This window comes from Xyrauchen texanus, chromosome 12 (assembly GCF_025860055.1).
Source record: "Xyrauchen texanus isolate HMW12.3.18 chromosome 12, RBS_HiC_50CHRs, whole genome shotgun sequence".
In the NCBI taxonomy this organism is placed as follows: Eukaryota; Metazoa; Chordata; class Actinopteri; order Cypriniformes; family Catostomidae; genus Xyrauchen; species Xyrauchen texanus.
The window spans coordinates 32,819,159-32,841,340 of NC_068287.1; the positions used below are offsets into that span (position 1 = coordinate 32,819,159).

The 22,182-nt window shown below is 37.6% G+C and overlaps 2 protein-coding genes across 2 annotated transcripts; one reads left to right on the forward strand and one right to left on the reverse strand.

The window, feature by feature from the left end:
• Positions 1-33: 33 nt before the first annotated feature.
• Positions 34-15,726, reverse strand: LOC127653393 (ATPase family AAA domain-containing protein 5-like). Its single transcript, XM_052140067.1, has 23 exons — positions 15,583-15,726; positions 15,269-15,345; positions 12,309-14,023; positions 12,147-12,225; positions 11,889-12,044; positions 11,625-11,766; positions 10,091-10,169; positions 9,790-9,971; positions 9,544-9,692; positions 8,969-9,119; positions 8,473-8,835; positions 8,189-8,285; positions 7,037-7,119; positions 6,791-6,930; positions 6,441-6,612; positions 6,205-6,360; positions 5,810-6,037; positions 5,669-5,733; positions 5,383-5,563; positions 5,159-5,286; positions 3,227-4,095; positions 2,903-3,061; positions 34-739 (listed from the first exon to the last, which is right to left on the reverse strand). Exons 2-23 carry the CDS (start codon positions 15,317-15,319, stop codon positions 661-663), a joined length of 5,424 nt encoding a protein of 1,807 aa, XP_051996027.1. The 5' UTR covers positions 15,320-15,345; positions 15,583-15,726; the 3' UTR covers positions 34-660.
• Positions 15,727-16,412: 686 nt separating this feature from the next.
• On the forward strand, positions 16,413-21,336 carry LOC127652761 (serine/threonine-protein phosphatase 4 catalytic subunit B-like). Its single transcript, XM_052139114.1, has 9 exons — positions 16,413-16,524; positions 17,028-17,300; positions 17,480-17,531; positions 17,617-17,667; positions 19,215-19,316; positions 19,925-20,098; positions 20,232-20,358; positions 20,479-20,668; positions 20,794-21,336. The coding sequence occupies exons 2-9, from the start codon at positions 17,191-17,193 to the stop codon at positions 20,921-20,923; spliced, it is 936 nt and encodes a 311-aa protein (XP_051995074.1). The 5' UTR covers positions 16,413-16,524; positions 17,028-17,190; the 3' UTR covers positions 20,924-21,336.
• Positions 21,337-22,182: the final 846 nt, after the last annotated feature.

Below are 22,182 nucleotides of genomic sequence, written 5' to 3' on the forward strand. Positions count from 1 at the left end.
TATCATTTAAATCATGCCAGACAAGAGTCTGTCCAGTAAGCCAGTAATTTTATCAATTTCAGTCAGTTATTCTTCCAAAATGTCAACTGTCATAAATCACATTGTACTTGTGGTTTATAATCAAGATCAACAATCATTGGCTTTTTACTGGTAAAAACTAAAACAACAATCAAAAATAAAAAAGACAGGTACACATTTGTTGTCTTGGATTCCAAGTGGATTAAAACTTTTAGGGGATGGTTTCACTGTGGAAGTGAAAACAGAAATTTCATGAGAAAAAACATCTAATGCCTGAGTTCCATGCCTTGACCACATAAATGATTCAATAAACAAACCGGGCAACCAGGTAAAATCATATTTGTACACAAATTCTTACAGCACCATCACATTTACAGTGTTCTTGTAATTTACATACAATGCCAAAAAAAAAAAAACTTGTTTGCTTGCAAATAGCAAATCCAAATTTATTACTTGATAAAGCATTTAGAAAATACTGATACATACTGATCTTCATAATGCGCAAATGCTAATTTAAAACATCAATACAAATAAGTCCTGTACACAAGACAACATAAAACCACACTCCTTATCCAAGTATATATATTACTGTACAAATGCATATTTACCAGCAGCACTTAAGTGGCTGCCTAAAGATGTTATTTATGGGAACTCTGAAGCTAGAAACTCCACCGTGCTTTTGGGGAGAGTGAAGTGTATGCCATCCAAATAGTGCAGGAATCTGAAAAGGAAAAAAAGGACACAAAGTTCCACATTTAACATAAAATTATCATTGAGTATGTTTTTAGCACCACAAGTCAAGTCAACGTGATAACATGAGAGAACAGTGAGCATTGACATGTCCACAGCACAAATGCTGGCTAAATGCTGCTTTGAAACAGTACAACAGTCATATGTGTGGATAAGAATATTTATAAAGGAACAAAATGCCACTTAGTCATTTATGACCTTATGCTATATTTGAGCTTTGCAAAACCCACATCCTGTTCCTCCATTGCATTTTGTTTATAGTGCCATGCATGCACCATAACAAAGTTTAATATTCACACTTTCTTGACAGCTCATCAAATAATAAGCATCAGGAAAGAGATTCAGCATTAAACATCCTGCATTTTATTTATTGCAAGGCATAAGAACACATTTTTGGCAAATTTTAGAGATGCACATTTAGAAAAAAAGCTGTGGTTAGCATCTTGAGCCATCAATAATGTGGTTTAAACTTTATGAACCAGTGGTGTTGACAGTTTTGTTTAACTATTTTGCCTGCTGTAAATGCTTTGAGTAATAACTATTGAAATCTACCCACTGTGCAAAGGGTGTATCCCTTTTCACTATTCAACATCTGTGTGGCATCTGAATAACTGGAAGTGAACTCACTTGTACAGAGAGTCTAACAAAGGGTAGACTATAGATATTTCTAGAGTGGGGGCCTCAGTTCATAAACATGGGTGTGTTGTCTAAGAGGTGTTAGGGTGCAGGTCCACAATGGTTATGAGACATATTGTAGTTTTAACCACTGTGTTAAATATATTCACAGACTGAAAATTGAAACTTTGCAGGTCTACAAAAACAGAATCAGGGTGGTCAAAGAAGTGCCCCTGACTAATGACCATTTCATGTTACTTTTGCAAAAAAAGGAAACATACAAGCATGATTCAAAGCCTTAAATATCTGTTTTAACAAGCAACAAGTTTATAAGCATGTTGCAATGCGTCTTAGGTTGATGGATGCACACCTATTTGTATAAGCAGTTAATGTTATAAATGGGGAAAAAAAGAAGTTAAGTTTGTTATAGTGCTTTATGTGCACCAAAAACTGTTGGATTAAATTCAAAAGTGAAAAGACGAGAATAATGAAGGTATACGGTAAGGTGACAATGGTACATTTTTAAAATGAAAATGTATTTGTAATTTCAGTGGAGTGAAACCAGATTTATGCCTATTCATTTTAGATCCAGGTGTGGCTTGTTCTTTACAGGTTATGAAAATTAGCAAATTCCCCGATGCCAACATAAACCAAGGTGTTTTTTTTATAAAATAATATTACCAAATTGATACATGGTCTTTTCTGTAATTTATAGAATCACGTAGCATACAAATCTGAATTCCTGACTTCTTTTTAGTGCCCCACCAAGTGGACAAATCTGGAATGAGATTCCTATTGAGAAACAGACCTCTGCCATGATGTACAGTAAAAAAAAAATAAAGTTACATTTTGGTCTGTTCTCACACAAAACCAGGTGGATTGCTTCAAAAGAGATTGATTAAACCACTGGAGTCTTATGGATTACTTTTTTGCTAACTTTATCTCCTCTTTGGAGCTTTTGGAGTTCTGGTCACCATTCACTTGCATTGTATGGACATACAGAGCTGAAATATTTAAAAAAAATCTTTGTTTGTGTTCTGCAGAAGTAAGTAAGTAAGTAAATGATGAGAGAATAAACATTTTTGGATGAACTATCCCTTTAATGCCTTTTGATTTTAGATGCAAGTTTGGCTAGTTCTTAACAAGTTATGAAGTTCCCTGATGCCAAAAAACTGAGGGGGAAAAACCTTAAATAATATTCCCAAATTGATACATGTTTTTTTGCTGTAATTTACAGATGCATGTGGCATAAAAATTCGGAACAAATTCCTGACTTCTCATTAGCGCCCCACCTAGTGGACAAATCAGGAATTAGATTCCGAATGAGAAACAGATATCTGCCATAATAAAGCAGAAATAGACCTAATTTAAAAAATGAAAGGTAAATCGTTTAAATGTATCATTCTGCATTCACTAATGTCACAGAAAATGTATGAGCATTAACATAACATTCTAATAAGCACTTAATACGTTAAAAAAATCTATACTTTGGATGGCCTTTGATTTGGCTGATACTCACCTGCGTTTGATCTTTCCCTGCTCCTTCAGTCTCTCTGACCTACAGATGTTACGTAGAGAGGGGAGGTAGTCCAGAGCTGCTGCTGCCCGGTTTCCCAGTGTTCCAGCCAACCTGCTGGAGAGCACTGACTTAATCACCTCACTTCTCCTCTCAATTACCCTGTAAAACACAAGATAATACCTTCTCACATTATAGTATGCCTTGCATCAATGGTCTTACAGGTTATTATGATGTCAATGTAATGCCAAGACAGACTGGATTTTATATATATATATATTAGTTTTCAATGAAAAACAATAAGCTCCATAGAAGCTGAATTCTCACCTTGATTCACAGGGCATAGTTTGAGTGAGACTGAAACCTTGTCTGTGTAGAGCCACAGGGAGGGTGAGCTCCTCCTCTGCCTTTCTTCGAATGTCCTCCTCCAGTTCCTGAGCTTTTCCCCAGGCCTCAGTGATCGCAGCCCTGCACTTCCTAAAACTTAAATGTCCCAGTGCAGAGTGGATTTCCTCTGCACTGACCCCATTTATCGGGCTGTCCCACTGTAAACGAAGCTCATCGGTCATCCCACTCTTGACTTCTGCACCAGTCCAGACAAAGTCGTTAGGTCTGCAGGAACCCTCAGTCTGTGAGGGCTGGTAGTGCATTGATGAGTCCAGGAAAGAAATATGGTCCATATACTCTGCTAAACTGCTCAAGCACTGCAATACTGGCACACTCTTCTTTTTATCAGCTTCAGTTAACACAGCGCACCTCAATTTTAGGGGTGCAGCTTGAGAAACATCAGACTCCTTCACAGACTGATCTGATAGTTCTGCATTAGTTCTTTGAACAGGAGCATTGTCAGGCTTGGGCAGTGAGAGGAACTCATCCTCCGACTCGGAGTCAGACTGGAAACATTTTTTATTGGCCATGACAAGCTTCTTCTTCCCCCTCATTCTGGAAGACACTTTAAGAGGACTTCCGTCATCAGAGGGCTCTTTCAAAACTTTTAAACTCACATCCTGAGATACTTGCTCAGGTTTGGTTGGTGGATTTGGTGGTGCTTGTGATTTGAGGGTTGACAGCGATAACGGTTGAGTGGGCAGAGGGAGTAAACTCTCCATATTGGTGTAGAGAAGATCTACTCCCCTTCTCTGGACCTCTGAGAGAAGATCCCAGCACCTCATGCTCTCTAGTACTGAAGACTCATGCTAAGAAATGGGAATCATTTGAAATGCTTGAAATTAAATGATTTAAAATTATTATACCTTTTAGTGTACAAATGCCTCAAACAAGATAAAAAAAATTCCTGAGATCTGAAGGCCATTACTCTCAGTGGAAAGACTGATGTCATCATCCTGGCTGTCTTTACAAAAGCACGCACAGAGCAAAATGTAACTGATGACATATTTTAGAGTAGAGAAAAAAATAGAAGCAGTTCTATTCACTATATAAGTCAATTTTCGCAACTTTTGAGAATTTACCTCACTACTCAAAATCTGGACAAATAACACATTTAAAATTCCCTGATAATTCAGTGGAAACTCTAAATGGCATTTCAACACCTGGCTCATTTGGAGAATTTGTTTTGAGAATTTGAGAATTGCGTATCATCAGGTTAATATAAGAGTCGTTTTATAAAGCTGTGTGATCGATTCTCTCTTTCAGATAGCGGCAGAACACAGGGAGGATGGCGTCAGATAAACAGATAAAAACATTAAGCGGCTTCACTCTGCTGTGTGTGTTTTAGGATTGCAACGGTATGAGATTATCAGTTACAACGACCCTTAAAAGGACTGAAAACAGAAGGTTTTTTTTTTTGTTTGCACAAATGCTTAATTATAATTTAAACTTGAAACCATTTTTTTTTAATTGAAGTATGTGTAAAAAAAAAAAAGTCTCGCTTTTGAAAATAAAATAAATAAGAAAGCTAAATGATTTATAATAATAAAAATGATAAAAAAATAGCTTGTAACGGTTGACAAAATCTTTACAGGTATTTCAATTTAATCGGTATATCAATGGATGCGCTAAATCTTGGAACAGCGTGCAAACATTGTGACCAATAAGGGGACAGTTTGCTCACATGTGAGTTTTATTGACACAGTTTTGGTCATTTTGTAATGTTGTCTTGTGAAAGTGAACTGAACCAAGAAAATGCAACAATGTACCAATTTTAGCCCTTGTTTCAGAAGAAAATAAAATGAGCTACAGGTCTTAAAATGTTCTAACTATGACCTTTTTTATATGTTTTAGGGATGAAAAACCACTCACTTTCAGCAGAGAATCAGCAATGTTTTCCGTTTGCACATTCAGGATCCCCAGCAAACTCTCTGTGCAAGCAGTGTGGCAGGGTGGTAAACTATACTCATCTTTGACAGACTTAACCTCACTTTTGAGCACTATGGGGTAAAACGAAGTGTTTCACATTATACATATTTACATATGATGCCATACAGCTATTAGCATCTCTTTTCTGAATCTGTAAAATATGTTACCTGAGGAAGGTAGAGGCCTTTGCACCTGCTGTCCACCACCACTGCAGGCCCAGAACTGCAGGTGCAGGAGGCTCTGACGAATATCACATCTGTTCCATTCCAGCAGTGAGGACACATCTTTAATGTCTGTCCTCAAGTTTTCGGCCAGACACAGCAGCTGTAGGTAACTGGACACATCTGCCTGAAAGATCCCAAAGCTTTGACTACCACAGCTAGGAAGCACATATCAACTTAATGGATACATGGTCTTTTCAAAAGGAAAAAGAAAACAAATGTGGGTCCTTACCACTGAAGGAGCTTTAAAATGGATTTCCTCAAAGCACCCGTCAAATGTAGCAAAGAAGATAGGATCTGCAAGAAAAAGGTCCTATGATGACCAATTAATTCATTACAAACTAAATTTTATGGACTTTCTAATTCTACTTACCACTAGTTGTAAGTATCACTGGTCTCTTGGTTGTGGTCATGAAGGTTTTTACTGCAGCCAGGAACCCAGTGTCATCATCAAATATGACATCCACCTCCTCAAATAAGATGAGGGATGTTGCGGTTCTCTTGCCCTGATCTTCAGTGGAGATCCCTGCTGGTGTTCCACTGGGACACTCTTTGCTTTTGCTGTCAGTCTCCTTTGACTTAGCAGACTTCTTTGGACAAGCTTTCAAAAAAGAATGAAAGCAACAAAAATTGAGGAAGCTCAGATACATTAACCTTTAAAACATTTCCAAAATAAGGCTGTCTGCAGGATAAAATTAAAAATAACTTCAATATTCATGTTTGATGATGATGATGATTCACTAAGATCAGTGGTTTTTGATTTGTTACCAGGCTGTGCTTTCTTGTCTTGATTGCTTGCTTCATTGCCTGTAGCCCTTCCACCTGCTTTGAAGAAACTGGTCAGAGATGTAGGAGCCAAGCCTCCTCGCCTAGACGGAGCACTTTGAGGAGACTGAGGAGGCTTTCTGGGAGAGTTCACCTTTCCTGCGATAAGAGGAATATATAATGAGAAATCATGATAGAGGAACATTTGTTAGAGAATTAACAGTGGGATGTGCACATACTGGGAGAGTTTCCAGGCCTAGTGTTGGAATTGGTGCTGCTATAATTGCTGAAGTAGGACGGTTTGTGGGCATTAATACCCTGAATGTCCACTTGGTGGGATTGAGTGGCTTCTTTCAGCTGGGATAAGATCTGACGACCACTTCTTTGTGAAGAAGAGTTCACTTCAAATACCTTGAGGGAGAAAACCAACAGGCTGGGTTGCAACATTTCTCTTTCAGAAGAACACCCTTTCTTTCAGAGATAACAAGACGAGTGCATTCAAGACATACGGTGTACATCTTACAACAGACATCATACCCATTTTATAAACAGGCTAAAATATGGATATGAATTGACAAATGAACTAGACCTTGAAACCCAGTTCCTGAGCACAGGCATACACTGCAGCAGTTTTCCCCACCCCAGTAGGTCCAGTGATAAGCAGTGTGTTACACAGAAGATCTTCCATATCCTCCAGTCCCACGCCACCATTACCCATAAGCCAAGAGTCTGCATAGATATACAAATAAGACAATTAGGACTTCGGAGTTGTGAATATGCCAGACAGAACAGCAGGTTCTGTGTACTTGAGCCTCTGTGTGCAAGCTTTAAATACCATTACTGTCCTCCTCTTGCTTCTTTTCCAGCTGTTTCCTTTTCTCCTCCCGATCAGTTCTGAGTTTCCACTCTTTCAGCCAGCTAACAGTAATCAAAATAATTACCAATAAATACAAGAAAAACTGAATAAATTGACATGTCAGTTAGGAAATAAGATGATTCCTAGGGATATCACGATTATAAAATTTGGCTGAAAATTCATTGTCAAACAAATTATTATGATGATTATGATATTTGTTTTAGGGCTTTCATGATTAAGATGATTAATTGTCACACAAATATCAAACATTTGTCATAGGTGTATGTGTGCTTCATAAACCTTAAGATGATATGTATTCATATTTAACTTTTACATGATTTCCTTTAAGGCTTTAAAAACATAAGAATGACAATAAAAACAATATTTTAAATCAATAGTCAATTTTGCATTTACACTGTTGTTGTTGGAACTAAGCCAACCTGAATAGCTATAATATTATATTTTACAAAAGCATACATTAGCAAAATATTTATATCCAAAATTCTTCACTTTCACAATTTACTTATAGGCTCTCCAATTAAAACCACGAGCCCTTATTTCACATGAAGAAAGACCTTTGATATTCTGTATTTCTTTGTTCTATCATCTTGGAAGTGACACAGGGCTCCTTTGTGTTACTGCTCGTCATTAGCACTGCATGTAATTAACCCACAATGACAAATATCATTTGCCATTACACAATTGTTAAATTCAATTGAAACCGGACTGCTTTGCGGTCACTAAAATCCTCGTTTATATTTTTGTGGGAGTTTTGCACCAACCTCCGCAGACAACACGTGCATCACAGCACTTCAATCCTGGTTCAGAAGCAAATAATCTTCACATGCTCTTCATGGCACAGTAATGGTCGGAGTACAATTACGTGAGATACAAACAGGCGGTTCATTCCCTTATTTGGATGGTAAAATGTGATTGCCAAATGCATAAATGTAAATGTGATTGGAATTTAAAGTGCACAAAAAAACACAGTTATCCCAAATAACGGCTTTTAGATCAAATGACCGCGATCAGACGCAATTTAATAATTTTAATTAATTGCAACAGGCCTAATGATTCGGAATCTTGGATTACACTTTCCAGGCTAATAATAATTCAATTAAAAGGGAAGACCTGTGAAGCCTCTGAACAGATTCCAAATTTCCAATTAAATCATCGGAATGCTGTGGCTGATATTTCTCTGACCAAAGCACATCCTCCTTCACTCCATCTACAAGAGAGAGAATAAACAACTACATTAAAACCATCAAACAGTTAAGTAAATTTAAGAAACACACGCAAGCCCTTACATGTTTTAAAAGAGTTAAAGTTGTCTTTGATAGGAAGACAACTATTCACACTTTACATAGATTCATTATTGTACAAGACCTGCCTCATTGTTTATTTTTTTTTCTCACCTTCTGTGCCTGTAGCTCCTGGCACAGGAGAATCCAATGTAATGAGAGAGTCACTCTGGTTCCCCACAGGGGAGGTCACCTCTGCAGGTTTGGGCTTTTCTTTCTGCTTTTGTCTCTTTGATCGACCTCTTCGACTTCTCCCAAAAGTCTTATTTTCAGTGACATCCTGTGCTGCCAGACCCCCTGACTTCCCTGATGGTGGACTTCCTTCAATCAATATGACCTCCCCTTCTATGTGACTGGACTTTGTTTTTTTCCCCACTTTGTTAGTTCGTTCCCCTTCATCCGCACGCTTCCGTTTCCTTCCGATGCCTGATTCCGATGATCCAGAAGGGCAGAATGTTTTAGACTCACCTTCAGGTTCTATGTAGAACCCAATAAATACAGTAAACACACACACAAAAAAAAAAAGTTAATCCTTTTGACTTACAGTATGTTCATCTCTTGAGGCTATGAACAAATTTCAATAATGTGATTTATTGTATTTTATAGTCACCTGAGGCAGAGGACTGGAGGACGTAGTCTTTGCATCTCTTAATGAAAAGTGCGAAGAATCTTTGGTGAGGGAAAGATGGATTTGAGCTTCTGATCTCCTCCAAAAGATGCTGTCTGACAGGTTCAGAAATCTCTATCCGACAGCAAGAAACCTTGATGTAAAAGAAAAGTTACCTTTCTTAGGTAAAATGGATGGAGAATTTTATATCACTGTCACTCACTCATAATAAATCAATGAAAACCTCACCTTTAAAAACACATACATTCACAAGAAACATTTAAAGGGATGGTTCACCCAAAAATGAAACCTCTGTCAAAAGGAGATGTTGGTATCAGTCACCATTCACTTTCCTTTTATGAAAGAAATAAAAAAGAAAAAGATGCAATGAAAGTAAATGGTGACTGAGGGTAAAATGTTGCCAGAGATCACCTTTTGTGTTCAGTGGAAGAAAGAGAAGCATACAGGTTTGAAACAACACGAGGGAGACAAAATAATAACAGAAGTTTCATTTTTGGGTGAACTATCTCTTTATGTTTACTAAATGTCATCAAAATAAATAACTAAAGACTACCAACCCGCTGTGAAAATGTTCTCTTAGTAGCAACTGTAGTATGACCAAAAGACCTCTCCAAAATCATCAGTGGTACAGATGGTAAATTATAGGACTCCTTTAACCAAATTAGGAAGGGATTTAAAGGCCACTGGAGGTTCCAGATTGAACAATCTGGCAAAGAAAGGGAGAGAAATTAGCACACTCATTCCCCCATGGACAAATAAACATTGTCCTCCAAAAAGAAAATGAATGAAACATGCTAACTTACCTGATGCCCTTTGTTGGATATGCACCACTGTCTGGAATAAAGCACAAGCTTGACTGTAAGCCTCTCGGCTAGCTGCTGTCTTTGCTATCTGTTTTTTAAAGGTATCTGGAAGCCCACTCTTTAGAAACTCTCTCTTTGCTCTGAACTGTTCATTATCTTGAGAATTCTCTGATGCCTCTTGACTGAAATGGGACAGTTTGCGGTCAAGGTGTTTGTTAGAATTTTTACAATACATAGTGAAAATCAGAGAATTAAAAGAGATCATGTCCGTACAATTATTTTGAAATTAATATTGGAATACCTGCTGTCGTCAAAGATGGAGATGACACCTGATGGTCTTTGTGCTTTTTTCTCAACAAACAGAGGAGCCAGTTTAGAAGCTGCAAAAGTAAATAGGAATCTATTAAAAAAAAATGAAACCTTCCAAAAAAAGAGGAGGGGGAAACCAGATGTTGATTTATTTTTTTTCAAGCTGAAGTGTGTAATTTCTCACTAGCAACATCATCTGAACATAATTGTTTTCTGATGCACATACCACACAAAATTGCAAAACGCTTTCTTGCACCACTCAGCGTAAATCTTATTGGCTGGTTTGATGGAACTTTCATGAGTAGAAGCACACAGGACTTCAGTCCACCTGGAAACAGAATCGCGTTCACAAGGATCTGCATTGATACAATGAGCGTTTTGAGGATGAAACAATCGCCGGATTTGTTTGAGTTTGCCAGGTTAGTCCCATCAAATAATTTAAAGATATTCAGAATTTCGTTTAAGGCATGTAGCAGAAAGTTAAGTGTATATCCATGAGCACAGCTGCATATTCTGTTTTGTTTACATTGACTGTCAGTGGAGAGGTTTTCTGTGCTTCAATTTCCCATGTGTTTTCTGTCTAATTGCTCATGGGGACTTGCACGCAATTATATAAATGATATCTTTCCCAATGACGGTCTTTTATTATGGAATGATATACCTCTGCCACTAAACGCCACATGACGACTAAACCAACTGTGATTGATCGCTTTACATGTCAGTTAGAGGGCTTTTCCTGTCTAACTGGGTGGTTCTTGGCCAATTGAAGCTGCTATTTATCTCAGACCTTTGCAGTTTTAGTCAAAAGATCTGGGTAGCTCAGCAAGTATTGACACTGACTACCATCCTTGGAGTCGTGAGTTTGAATCTAGGGTGTGCCGAGTGACTACAGCCAGGTCTCATAAGCAACCAAATTGGCCGGTTGCTAGGGAGGGTAGTCACATGGGGCAACCTCCTCGTGGTCATGATTAGTGGTTCTTGCTCTCAATGGGGCATGTGGGAAGTTGTGTGTGGACCGCGGAGAATAGCATGAGCCTCCACATGCTGCGAGTCTCCGCAGTGTCATGCACATTGAACCATGTGAAAAGATGCATGGATAGAAGGTCTCAGAAGCGGAGGCAACTAAGGCTTGTCCTCCGCCACCTGTATTGAGGTGAGTAACCACACCACCATGAGGACCTAGTAAGCACAGAGAATTAGGCATGCCAAATTGGGGAGAAAAGGGGATGATAATAATAATAATAAATTAAAAGATCAGATAGTCCCGTCCCCAACTCACAGCATTGGTTGAGTCAATGTTTTTGTGTAGGGCTCATCAGGCCACTGAAAATATACAGGTGAATCTTTATAGCACCACAGAGGCAGTATTTACAGTTTTCGAGAAAATGAACCTACGAATGGCGTTCTTAAATTTGTCTCTGCATATTAAGCTTAGATAGGAGAGAGAATTTTAACACCGAAAAAGTTACACACATCAGCTTTAATTTTTCATATATTTTTAGTTTTTTTTTATAGGAGTAATTTACCTGCAGGTGTATTGGATTCTTTGTTTTGAGCTGTAACTTTCCCCAAAACCTCATTTAAACTGCGAAGCCTTTTCATTTTTTTGCCGCTTTCCTGTGAAGTGACTGGAGTGCTTTTACTCTGGTCCAAAAACACTACTGATTCCTAAAGGGAAGGATCAACAAAAAATATATACAAATGAGAAAATAACTTGTGAAATTATTAGCAGCAGTTCTTGTAAATGTAAAATTTACAGAGTTCTTAGCAAAACGCATTCACTATCATACCTCATCCTCACAGTAATTAATGATTGATTCTTTGCTTCTTGAGGAGCGTCGTGGAGTTTCCTTCACCTTAGTAGAGTCCTTTTTACTTTGCTGAAAAGCTTTGGCTTTCTGCACCAGCTTTCTAGCTCGTTTTCTTTTTTTACATGCATTTAATTCCTAACAAAGAGATTTTTGTGTGTAATCTTAAATCAGTAATATCTGCAAATTACATAAGAAATTATTCTCATCGCCACAAAAACCTTCAGAAGTGTTAGTTACCTTTGTGGCGAGAGGACTTGATATTTCAAAATCTCCAGCTTTTATGGCAGATGATGGAAATACTCTGGTAATTCGCATCCTGGTAGATAATAAGTGGATTAAAAGATAATAAAACACAAAAATGATTAAAAGATTATGGAATGTTAAAAAAGTTGATTTTACCTGATAGGGCTGCCTTTCGTGTCTAGTGGGCTGACCATTTCAGCTCTATAAATGCCCCTTTTGGGCCTGTGAACCTTTGGGGTGGAGGCCAAGGAGGGCGTGTTTTGGGTCACATCATCTTTTACCTTGTTCTCTTTTTTCCCTTTCTTCTGTGACGTGGCATCCGTTTCGAGCACAGCGGCTGACTGTCTACGTGAAAGCTCTCGGGTTGACCTCCTAAGCCCTCTTACAGTCTGTTTGCTGTCATCATCATCAGCTGGGCTACTTTTTTTGTCAACCTCCATTTCCATAGGAAGTTCCTTGGGTTTTGGAGTTGGAACAGGTGCATCTTCGACTGTCTTTGCTAGTACCTTCATCCCAGGCTTCCTAACTCGCTTTTTTCCCCCACCAGTACTGCTTTTCTGTTCTTCATTCTGCTCAGAGCTGGTCACTTCTGTTTTTTTCTCAATAGATTGTTCTACATCTTCCTTGTCTACTGCCTCAGGAACTTGCTCTTGAACCTGGTTCTGCTTGTTCTGACCCTTGTTGGTTTTGCTTTTCAATCCATCAAGGCTAGGCTGCTTGAAGGCATTCATAAACTGCTTTCTTTCTGCCTCTGTGCTTTTAAGCATGGGGCTGGACTCCATCACATCAAGTTCCAAATCTTCCTCCAGAAGAACAACATTAGATTTCCATTTGTGGTCAGGAAATATGTCTGGTTTAAATTCAGACAAAGTCTTGTCTTCTTTTATTTGACTTTTTCTATTTCTACTAAAAATAGATGCAACTTTCAACTCTTTGGAATCCTTGACTGACTCATGATCAGGAGAAATGGGATGCACCTCCGCTTGGATCGTGAGAGTTCGGGGCGACACCTGCACAGGACCAACAGCAGAGACTCTCTGATCATTACAGGTGTTGCCTTCACTTACAGTGCCATGAAAAATGCTGTCAGACTTTGGAATGGCATTACCTAAAACCTGCTCTTGGCTATGATTCTGCAGGAAGTCTTTAAATGATATTTTGATGGTGCTGCTACTCTGCATGGGCGACTTCTCTGCACTGCTCTCTGGTTTAGTTTCACAAATCGGCTGTTCAGACGTTTGAGCATCACTGGCACTCCACTTAGTCTCTTCACAACTACCTTTTGCTTTTCTGTTTCTCCTAACAGAAGATTTCTTGCTCTTACTCTTGTCCTCTACAGGACTATTTGGTGCAGAACTTTCCACTGAATTCTTAAGCTTCATGGCATTTGAATCAGGTTCTGTGGCTTTTTTCCTCCCACCAGATTCCTTATCGGAAGAGACATCATGACTTGTTTGAGCCAGAAGGGCAGAAGTATCATTACCATTGGTAGAGGAGATGGCTCTTTCCTTCACAGGTGATTCACTGGGGTTCTCGATCAAGACAACATCATCTGTGGCCTCATGTGCATCCTCCTTTTTGATCTTCTTGTATTCCTTGCGCTTCCTTGTTCGCTTCTGACCCTGTGCCCTTTCAGATTTGCGGTATTTCGGTATTTCAGGGCTTCTAACTTGCTCTGAAGATTGCGGGGAGTTCTCTTTAATTACTGGAGAGATTTGTATTTCTTGTGCAGGCAAGGCCCTCTTAAAGTAGTCCATAATGTTGTTTGACCGCGGTGGGGAGAATGGTTTTTCCACTTGCTTGGGCATAAAGTAATTAGTAATAGTCCTGACAGGTGGTGCATCTGCATCCTTCCTCAATTTCTTGCAAGGCTAGAGGCACAGAAACTTAAGTTATGGAATAGTTCACCCAACAATCAAAATTTGCTGCTAATTTACTCACCTTCAGGCCATCCAAGATGTATCCGAGTTTTTTTCTTCATCAAAACAGAATTTAAGATTTTTAGGATTTCATTTCAGAACTCCTCCTTTAAACAATGCAAGTGAATGTTTTTTTTTTTTACATTTGTAGTTAAAAAGTATACAAGTATTGTTTTGTTTCTAAAAATAAATAAATCGTTTGGGTTAAGAAGGAATTTATTTGTCGACTGGAGTTGTGTGGATTAATTTGATGCACCCTAAATATGCATTTTGAACAATCTGGAGTACATTCACTTGCATTGTTTAAAGGAGGAGGCCTGAAATGAAATCCTAAAAATCTTAAATTCTGTTTTGATGAAGAAAGAAACTCCGATACATCTTGGATGACCTGAGGGTGAGTAAATTATCAGCAAATTTTCATTTTGGGGTGATCTATTCCTTTAAGGGGTTATTCACTCAAAAACAGCTGTTATCATTTACTAACCCTCATGTCATCCCAGATATTTATGACTTTCTTCTGCTTTTTGAAGAATATATCAGCTATGTTGGTCCACACAATGCAATTGAATGGAGACCAGAACTCCAAAAAGGAGATAAAGTCAGCACAAAATGCTGGTTTTATCAATTTATTCTTAAGCGATCCAGTGGGTTTTGGGTGAAAACAGAACAAAGTAAAACTCATTTTTCCATGTACACCTTGGCATCTGCAGTCTCCTTAGCGATCAGGATTTCAAGCTCGATTACACTTCCTATAGCGCCATCTGGTGTTCTGGGCATGCTTCAAGTGGTAGGAAGTGTAATCGAGCTTGAAATTATGATTGCCAAGGAGACTGCTGTCAAGATGTACAGATGTTTTTTTTTAATATTTGTTTATATAGTTATATTTGGTCTGTTCTCACCAAAAAACAGAAGACATTGACTAAACCACTGGAGTCTTATGTATTAATTATATGCTGACTTTATCAACTTTGTGGAGCTTTTGGAGTTTTTGTCACAATTCACTTGCATTGTATGGACCTACAGAGCTATTCTACTAAAAATCTTTGTGTTCTGCAGAAGAAAGTCATACACATCTGGGATGGCATGAGCGTGAGTAAATATTGAGATAATGTTCATCAATCTCTTTAACATTCTGCTTAACATCTCCTTTTTTATTCAACAGAAGAAAATCATACAGAACAAGATCAGAACACATACCTGACCCTCAAAATCCTCCATGACAGCTGCCATAGCAACAGCCCCAGCCATTGTTGATTTGCCTCCAAACTAAAAACCTGTATGCATTCAACAGTTTTAAACAAAAATACGTAAACATTTCTTCAAGCCGACAATTTTTACGTTTTACAGCATGTGTTTGAATAAGGCTAAGTTACATTTACAGTATGAATAAACTCTATAAAAACACATAATCTGTCAATAAGTTATATTACTGTACCCGAACTACCAGACATTAGAATGTTAACCTGTCAATTATGTTTATATCGATAAAGCACAAACACGCAGACACTCACCGGTTCTTTTCCTTCCTTTAGTGATACGTTGATACATACTCCAAAATTACAGTTGGAAATTGCATTAAAAGCTATCTGAATACAACAGTGAGTTCAGTAAAAACAAAGCCTTTCTAACTACACATTTCCCAAACGACACAAATGAAAAAACTGGCAAAAAGTACACATAAAAAAAAGTGATATTAAGAATTAACAAACCCGTTTTCGTGAAAATGTTATCCAGAGAATCAATAGTACTTTTGAAGCTACCTGTTAGAGCCCATATTCTATAAAAAATGTAGCATTTAGACAAATGGCGCCAAATATCATGGATGTCTTTCACCGCGCCGGCTCCACCAATCAAAGCTCGTGTCGTCATACATTCAGAAACAGGAAAAATCGCGTTTTCAAACGACATTAGATTTCAAAATAATAACATTCATTTTGGTGGAGGATTGACACAAAAATAAACCGTAAATTAACTAAACGTACGTGTAAAAAAATTAAATAAAAAGCTACTACCCTAACATTTAATTACCTTACACATATTTTACTTAAAAAAAACTTTTCAACACAAATTTTAAATATCCAAATTAAATAAACTGTGAAGCATACGTTCACATTACAAAAAATGCAATAATATGTTTTTCACCATTAAACATAGGTTCACACTGCCAAAACCTATGTTGTTCATTAATTATAAAATAGTTTAATATTCTTAATATATCCTAACAGAGCTTTCTGTGATTTGTTTTAATTCAAATGAAATTCTTTTTGCTCTCATTAATAAAGACAATAAATGTGTCATTGTATACAATAGGTGATCAAAACCTTTATTTTGAAGAAAGATTATAACACTTGTTATGGGCTTTTGATGTTTGTTCACTCTTACAAACGCAACTTTTCCAATTTAACATGTTCAAATGAAACTGATTCTCAATATATTCTCATCCAAAGCCCAAGGTATTTTAAATTAATTTACAAATAAATTTCAAAGTTTAAATGTAATCTTGATTTTAGACGTACTCTCATTAAAAAAAAAATAAAGCAAACACCCCGCTGTTTAACTAGCATTCGCGCTAACCGCTTTGTCTGTACGCTTTTCTTTTTTTTTTTTGAAGTCAGATATTGCAATGTAGGAGAAATAAAATGCTAACTTTTGTAATTAAATTGTAAATTTCGTTTGTAGTTCAAGTGAAAACTGAATTTAATTCGTGCTGTAAATTTACAGAAGTGAATATTGCTGGGAAAATGTTTTGCCTTTTTAAGCGTTTTTCTAAATATTTGACCTTAGAAATATATAATAAGAATACAATTATATAACTTATATATATAATCCTCAACATAACACTAAACCATTTAGAGAAAGTGCTCTATTTGTATTATTTATGACCACTTTTTTTGTTTTGTTATTTTTCAAGCATGTATGTGATTGTTTGATGTTTATATTTCTCTTTATTTTGCAGTTCTTTTCTCATCTCTGAACATCTCATGATCATCTCGGTGTGTTTAAGGATGTGCACATCTTTATAGTGTTGTTTATGGTCTCTGTGAGACTATCAGAGGGCTCGAGAGGGATTTTTTTTTAATTAGCCTCACATTGAGGAGTGTTTCTTTGAGAGTGTATGCATGTGTGTCATCATGGGGGACGTCATTGACTTGGACAGACAGATCGAGCAACTCAGACGCTGTGAACTTATCAAGGAAAATGAAGTCAAGGCGCTATGTGCCAAAGCAAGGTAATACTACTGATAACATCTGACACTTGGTAGATACCAGTTATCTCATCCCATACATGCTTTATTCATTTAGCAAATTTTTACGGTAAAGCTATGCACAACCCACATTTAAATGAATGTCAATGTTGATTCAAAAAATGAAGTTGAATTATTGTGGATGTCTTTGTCTGACATGATAGGGAGATCCTGATAGAAGAGAGTAATGTCCAGATGGTTGATTCCCCAGTTACGGTGAGTATTTTTATTTAAGTTTTTTTGCTATGTCTCAGGATTATGTCATTGTGAAACCCATTTCACTTGTTTTCTTCATTTTCAGGTCTGTGGTGATATACATGGACAGTTTTATGATCTAAAGGAGCTATTCAGGGTAGGTATCATTAGGTGATACTGAATTTGAAATGCATACATGATTTACCATAGATAAATCATGTACAGGGCCGGCCCAAGCCTTTTATGGCCCTAAGCAGAATTTGATTTGGGGGCCCTTCGGTGCCGCCAAAATGATTGAATATTGTCAATGCTTGATTATTCGCACACTATAAATCTAACACCCCCTTATCAATTGTATTAGTTGTAGCTGTGTTGCTTACAACATTCCAATGTCTGCCTGGCATTATTTTACCCTTCTACGGTTTTAAATGTAACAGTAGCACACCTATATTTACCCAATTCTGTTGATCCTCTGTTACCAGTTTTGTGCACTTCCTAGAGAACAATTTGCATCAGAAGCTGTAGACAGTATCATTTCTTTTTGAATAAGTGAGCAGCTCCACTTACATTTTTCCCCCATTAATTAACTTTCTGTAGGTGTAGTGGAAGCTTTGGCCATCAGGTTTTTCAGGGAATGTGAAGTTTTCCTTTATAGGCAGTGGCACTCTGCTTACCAGATCAGTCCTTTCTGAGTCAGACAGGATAGATGACCACATCAGTGGATGCACGTGCTGGGAAGTGCTCCTCACATGCAGAGGATGGACCTGATGAAAATAATAATAATAAAAGCTAGCCATGTTAGATGTCAAATTAGAAGGTAATGCAACTGTCTGTCAAAAACAAAGGCATGGTTTATCCATATAAATATAATGATCTGGGATTGTTGAAAATCATCATCAGCTGTAGCACTGGAACTTGGGGCAGGTGGCGTTGGCTGTGCCCCACGTCCAAAATATTTCAACAGTGCTCCTAGGGAAGTTTCATAAGAGTACATATTTGACAGAATATTTGACAAAATATGTTATTTTCTCAACACATTATTATACACCGCAGCAAGCCATCTGTACACCTAAACAACAACTCTTAATCTATAACTAGCTAATTGAGGCATAATGATATTGGAATATAATAGCAAAGACCCCAAAATTGTAGACTAATGTAAATAATGTTAAGTTGTTATCAGTACAAAGTTTATGGAACAGAAGCTTATTTTTATTACAAAAATATATACCCAGGAAAGTTATTATTACACAGAAGACAAAAACTTTAATCTAAAACTTGCTAAGTAATATGTTGTACTAATAATATATTAAGATGCTATTTACGGATGATTAATCAAACTTTCCTAAAAAAGAAGATATGCTACATAGGCTATGTTAACTAACTAGCCAGCTAATGTTAGCTCATAACTTAGCCTAGCAACTAAACATACCTTTATTGTGCTGTTTTTTCCTCTTCCTCTGTTTTCTTCTTTTTCTCTGCACCAGAGGATATGTCCTTTTTTGTGACATTGCTGTTTTGCTGTCTGAATGTGCTTGCATCCTGCAGCCCGTTAACATAATATTGCATTTAATATTGCGTTTTTGTATAATTACCATTGTCCATTGACAGTATAATCACAAAAAAAAAAATAAAAATCAAGCTGTCATTTCATGTGCTCTTGTACTATTATTTGATTCTGATCATCATCTTCTGTGTCTGCAGGTAGGGGGTGAAGTTCCAGAAACAAACTACCTCTTCATGGGAGACTTTGTGGACCGAGGGTTTTACAGTGTGGAAACATTTATTTTGCTGCTAGCATTGAAGGTGCACTTTGACTTGCAAATCTTGCACAGATATTTAAAACCAGACAATTTTAAACACCCTAAATATGAAGTCAATAGCCACGTTTCCACTATCTGACCAAATGAGTGCTTGCTTGGGCATTTGTGTTCCCACTGTCACTTCCGGGGCTTCATCATGGCTCCTCAGGGCCAACGGCCAAGCAGCTTTGGCCCCCGACTACCCTCGTGCCAAAGAAAGCTAACTGGGGATTGAGGCGGGCCAATGTCAAAGGTAGAGTTTTGCTGAGTAATGGTCCAACAAGCAAACCCTAAAATAAGCAAACAAATGGCAGCTTCAGTCTCCACCATTTCGAGTGTTAGCTAGTCTCCAGAGTCTGATACCTCGGCTTGAGCTACTCTTGCTTCTGAAATGGTGTGTGGCAACGCTGCACCCGATGGTTGGATTGCAGATTGATTTTCATCTTGAAGTCTGAGGCTTTTGTTCCCTGCTGACCAGTTGATATCCCTGAATTGCACTGGCCTGATAGTGGAAATGTAGCTGAGAACACTAATCTTGTAATAGCTGCATTAAGCCTGTTCCATACCTCGTGGTCTGCACTTATTCTCATTACTTTATATTTATGACTTCAGGTTCGATACCCTGACCGGATTACGCTGATCCGAGGGAATCATGAGTCACGGCAGATCACTCAAGTTTATGGCTTTTATGACGAATGTCTTAGAAAATATGGCTCTGTTACAGTCTGGAGATACTGCACAGAAATTTTTGACTACCTGTCCCTCTCGGCCATTGTTGATGGCAAGGTGTGTCCTCTTCTATTTTTAGTAGCCACTTTCTGTACTTTCAAACTTGTATTTAAAAAATATATATATTTTGTACTTGGCATAAACAGTCCATTGACAGTAAGCCTAATCTTTTCCCAATTCTTTGCCCCAGATATTCTGTGTGCATGGTGGCCTTTCTCCATCCATTCAAACTTTAGACCAGATCAGAACCATTGACAGAAAACAGGAAGTTCCTCACGATGGACCCATGTGTGACCTTTTATGGTCTGACCCAGAGGGTGAGACATAGTGCCTTCCATGCCCATTCTTTAAATCCAAACATTTGGACTATAAAGGTCTTCAAAATATGTTGTATTTGCAAACCTAATATTAGTTTTGCTTTTTTGTCTTGTCTCCAGACACCACAGGGTGGGGTGTGAGTCCAAGGGGAGCTGGATATCTGTTTGGTAGTGATGTGGTAGCTCAGTTTAATGCTGCCAATGATATCCGCATGATCTGTAGAGCTCATCAATTAGTTATGGAGGGCTACAAGTGGCATTTCAATGAGACCGTGTTGACGGTGTGGTCTGCTCCCAACTACTGTTATAGGTGTGTTTCTTGTGCCTGCCATTCTTTAGTCCCATACATTTTGTCCATAAGAATGATTGGAGTACATTATGCAGACTTGTCTCCTCAGGAATTTTCCTCACACTTGTATTATTTATTTTCTTTAGGTGTGGTAATGTGGCAGCCATTTTGGAACTTGATGAGCATCTCCAGAAGGATTTTATAATATTTGAAGCTGCTCCTCAGGAAACCAGAGGCCTCCCTTCTAAGAAACCTGTGGCTGACTACTTCCTTTGACCTTTCAGTCTGGGAGAAGCATCGGAAATGCCTGTATAGACTTGTTTTTTAAATAAATACTTTTTTCCCTTGGTCAACTTTTACCCTGCACAAAATTCAGTATGTCTGTGAATGGAGCAGTTGCAGCATTTATTGTCCATTCCTCATTAGCTTTCCACATTCCATTCCTCTTCCCACCAAAATCTTGTAAAATGATGTGCAAGTATTTAAACCTGTTTTGAATATTCCTTATTGTGTGGTAGTTTTGTATTTTCAAACTCAGTGATATTTTTACCAACAAAAACAATAAATTGAGTGGGTTTATATATTTGTATGTGAACATGTGCACAAAAATGGGAATTTTCATGAACATGTAGTTACCGTTTGGTGGTAATTTTTTTATTTATTTTTTCACACTGTAAGCTGGTTAAAAACACTGCCAATATGTGATTGGGTAATATTCATTTCACGTTCAAAGCATCTTGATCCTTGAGGAAAATATTAAATTTTTAAGCCTGAATTCAATGTAGTGTACCAGTGCTGGATCTAGAGGGTTTTGCCTCTGAAAATTATCCCTTTGCCTCAAGGGATAATTGGGGGATTAACATGTCAGTCCAGTCTTCGAGTATTGAGGAGTCACTGAAAGATGTTAAACAGGGTAAATAGATGCAAGGTCTTGATAGCTTTCCTGTTTTTAGAATATATGATTTTTGTAATGTACTGTTTGACTTTGTTTTCAAAGATGGCAAAGGAAGGTTTATGGTTGGAGAACTTAGATTTGTGAATATGTGATTTTGCCAGCAATAACATCAAATTGATTATATAGAAATTATTTGCCTTGATAGAAGGGTATGTAAAAAAACAAAAAAAAAAAAACAATACATTGTCATAGGAAAGTGAGAATTCAAAGTCAATATATTGGGAGATAAATGTACAGATATCTTGCCAAAAAGTGCAAGAGTGGGGACCAGTCCAAAATAAATGATGCAGGTCTTCTTGAGCCATTTTACAAGGGATAATAGCGATGCAGCATTTTAAAAGACACTTCCTTAACCTTATTTAAAATTAGGTATTTGGAAGGTAAGCACAAAATTTTCTTCCAGTCCAGATTTGGATTAAGGTTATTCCAATAAGGAGCAACATTTGGAACAGACACTATTTCTTTTTTAAACAGATAACGTATAGCTCTGTTATTGTTTCTCAAGTTAGAGGAGAAACCGTTCTGGCCAACAGTAGTCGCACAAGGATCCAGTGGCAAAAAAGTTGGTACAGATAGTATA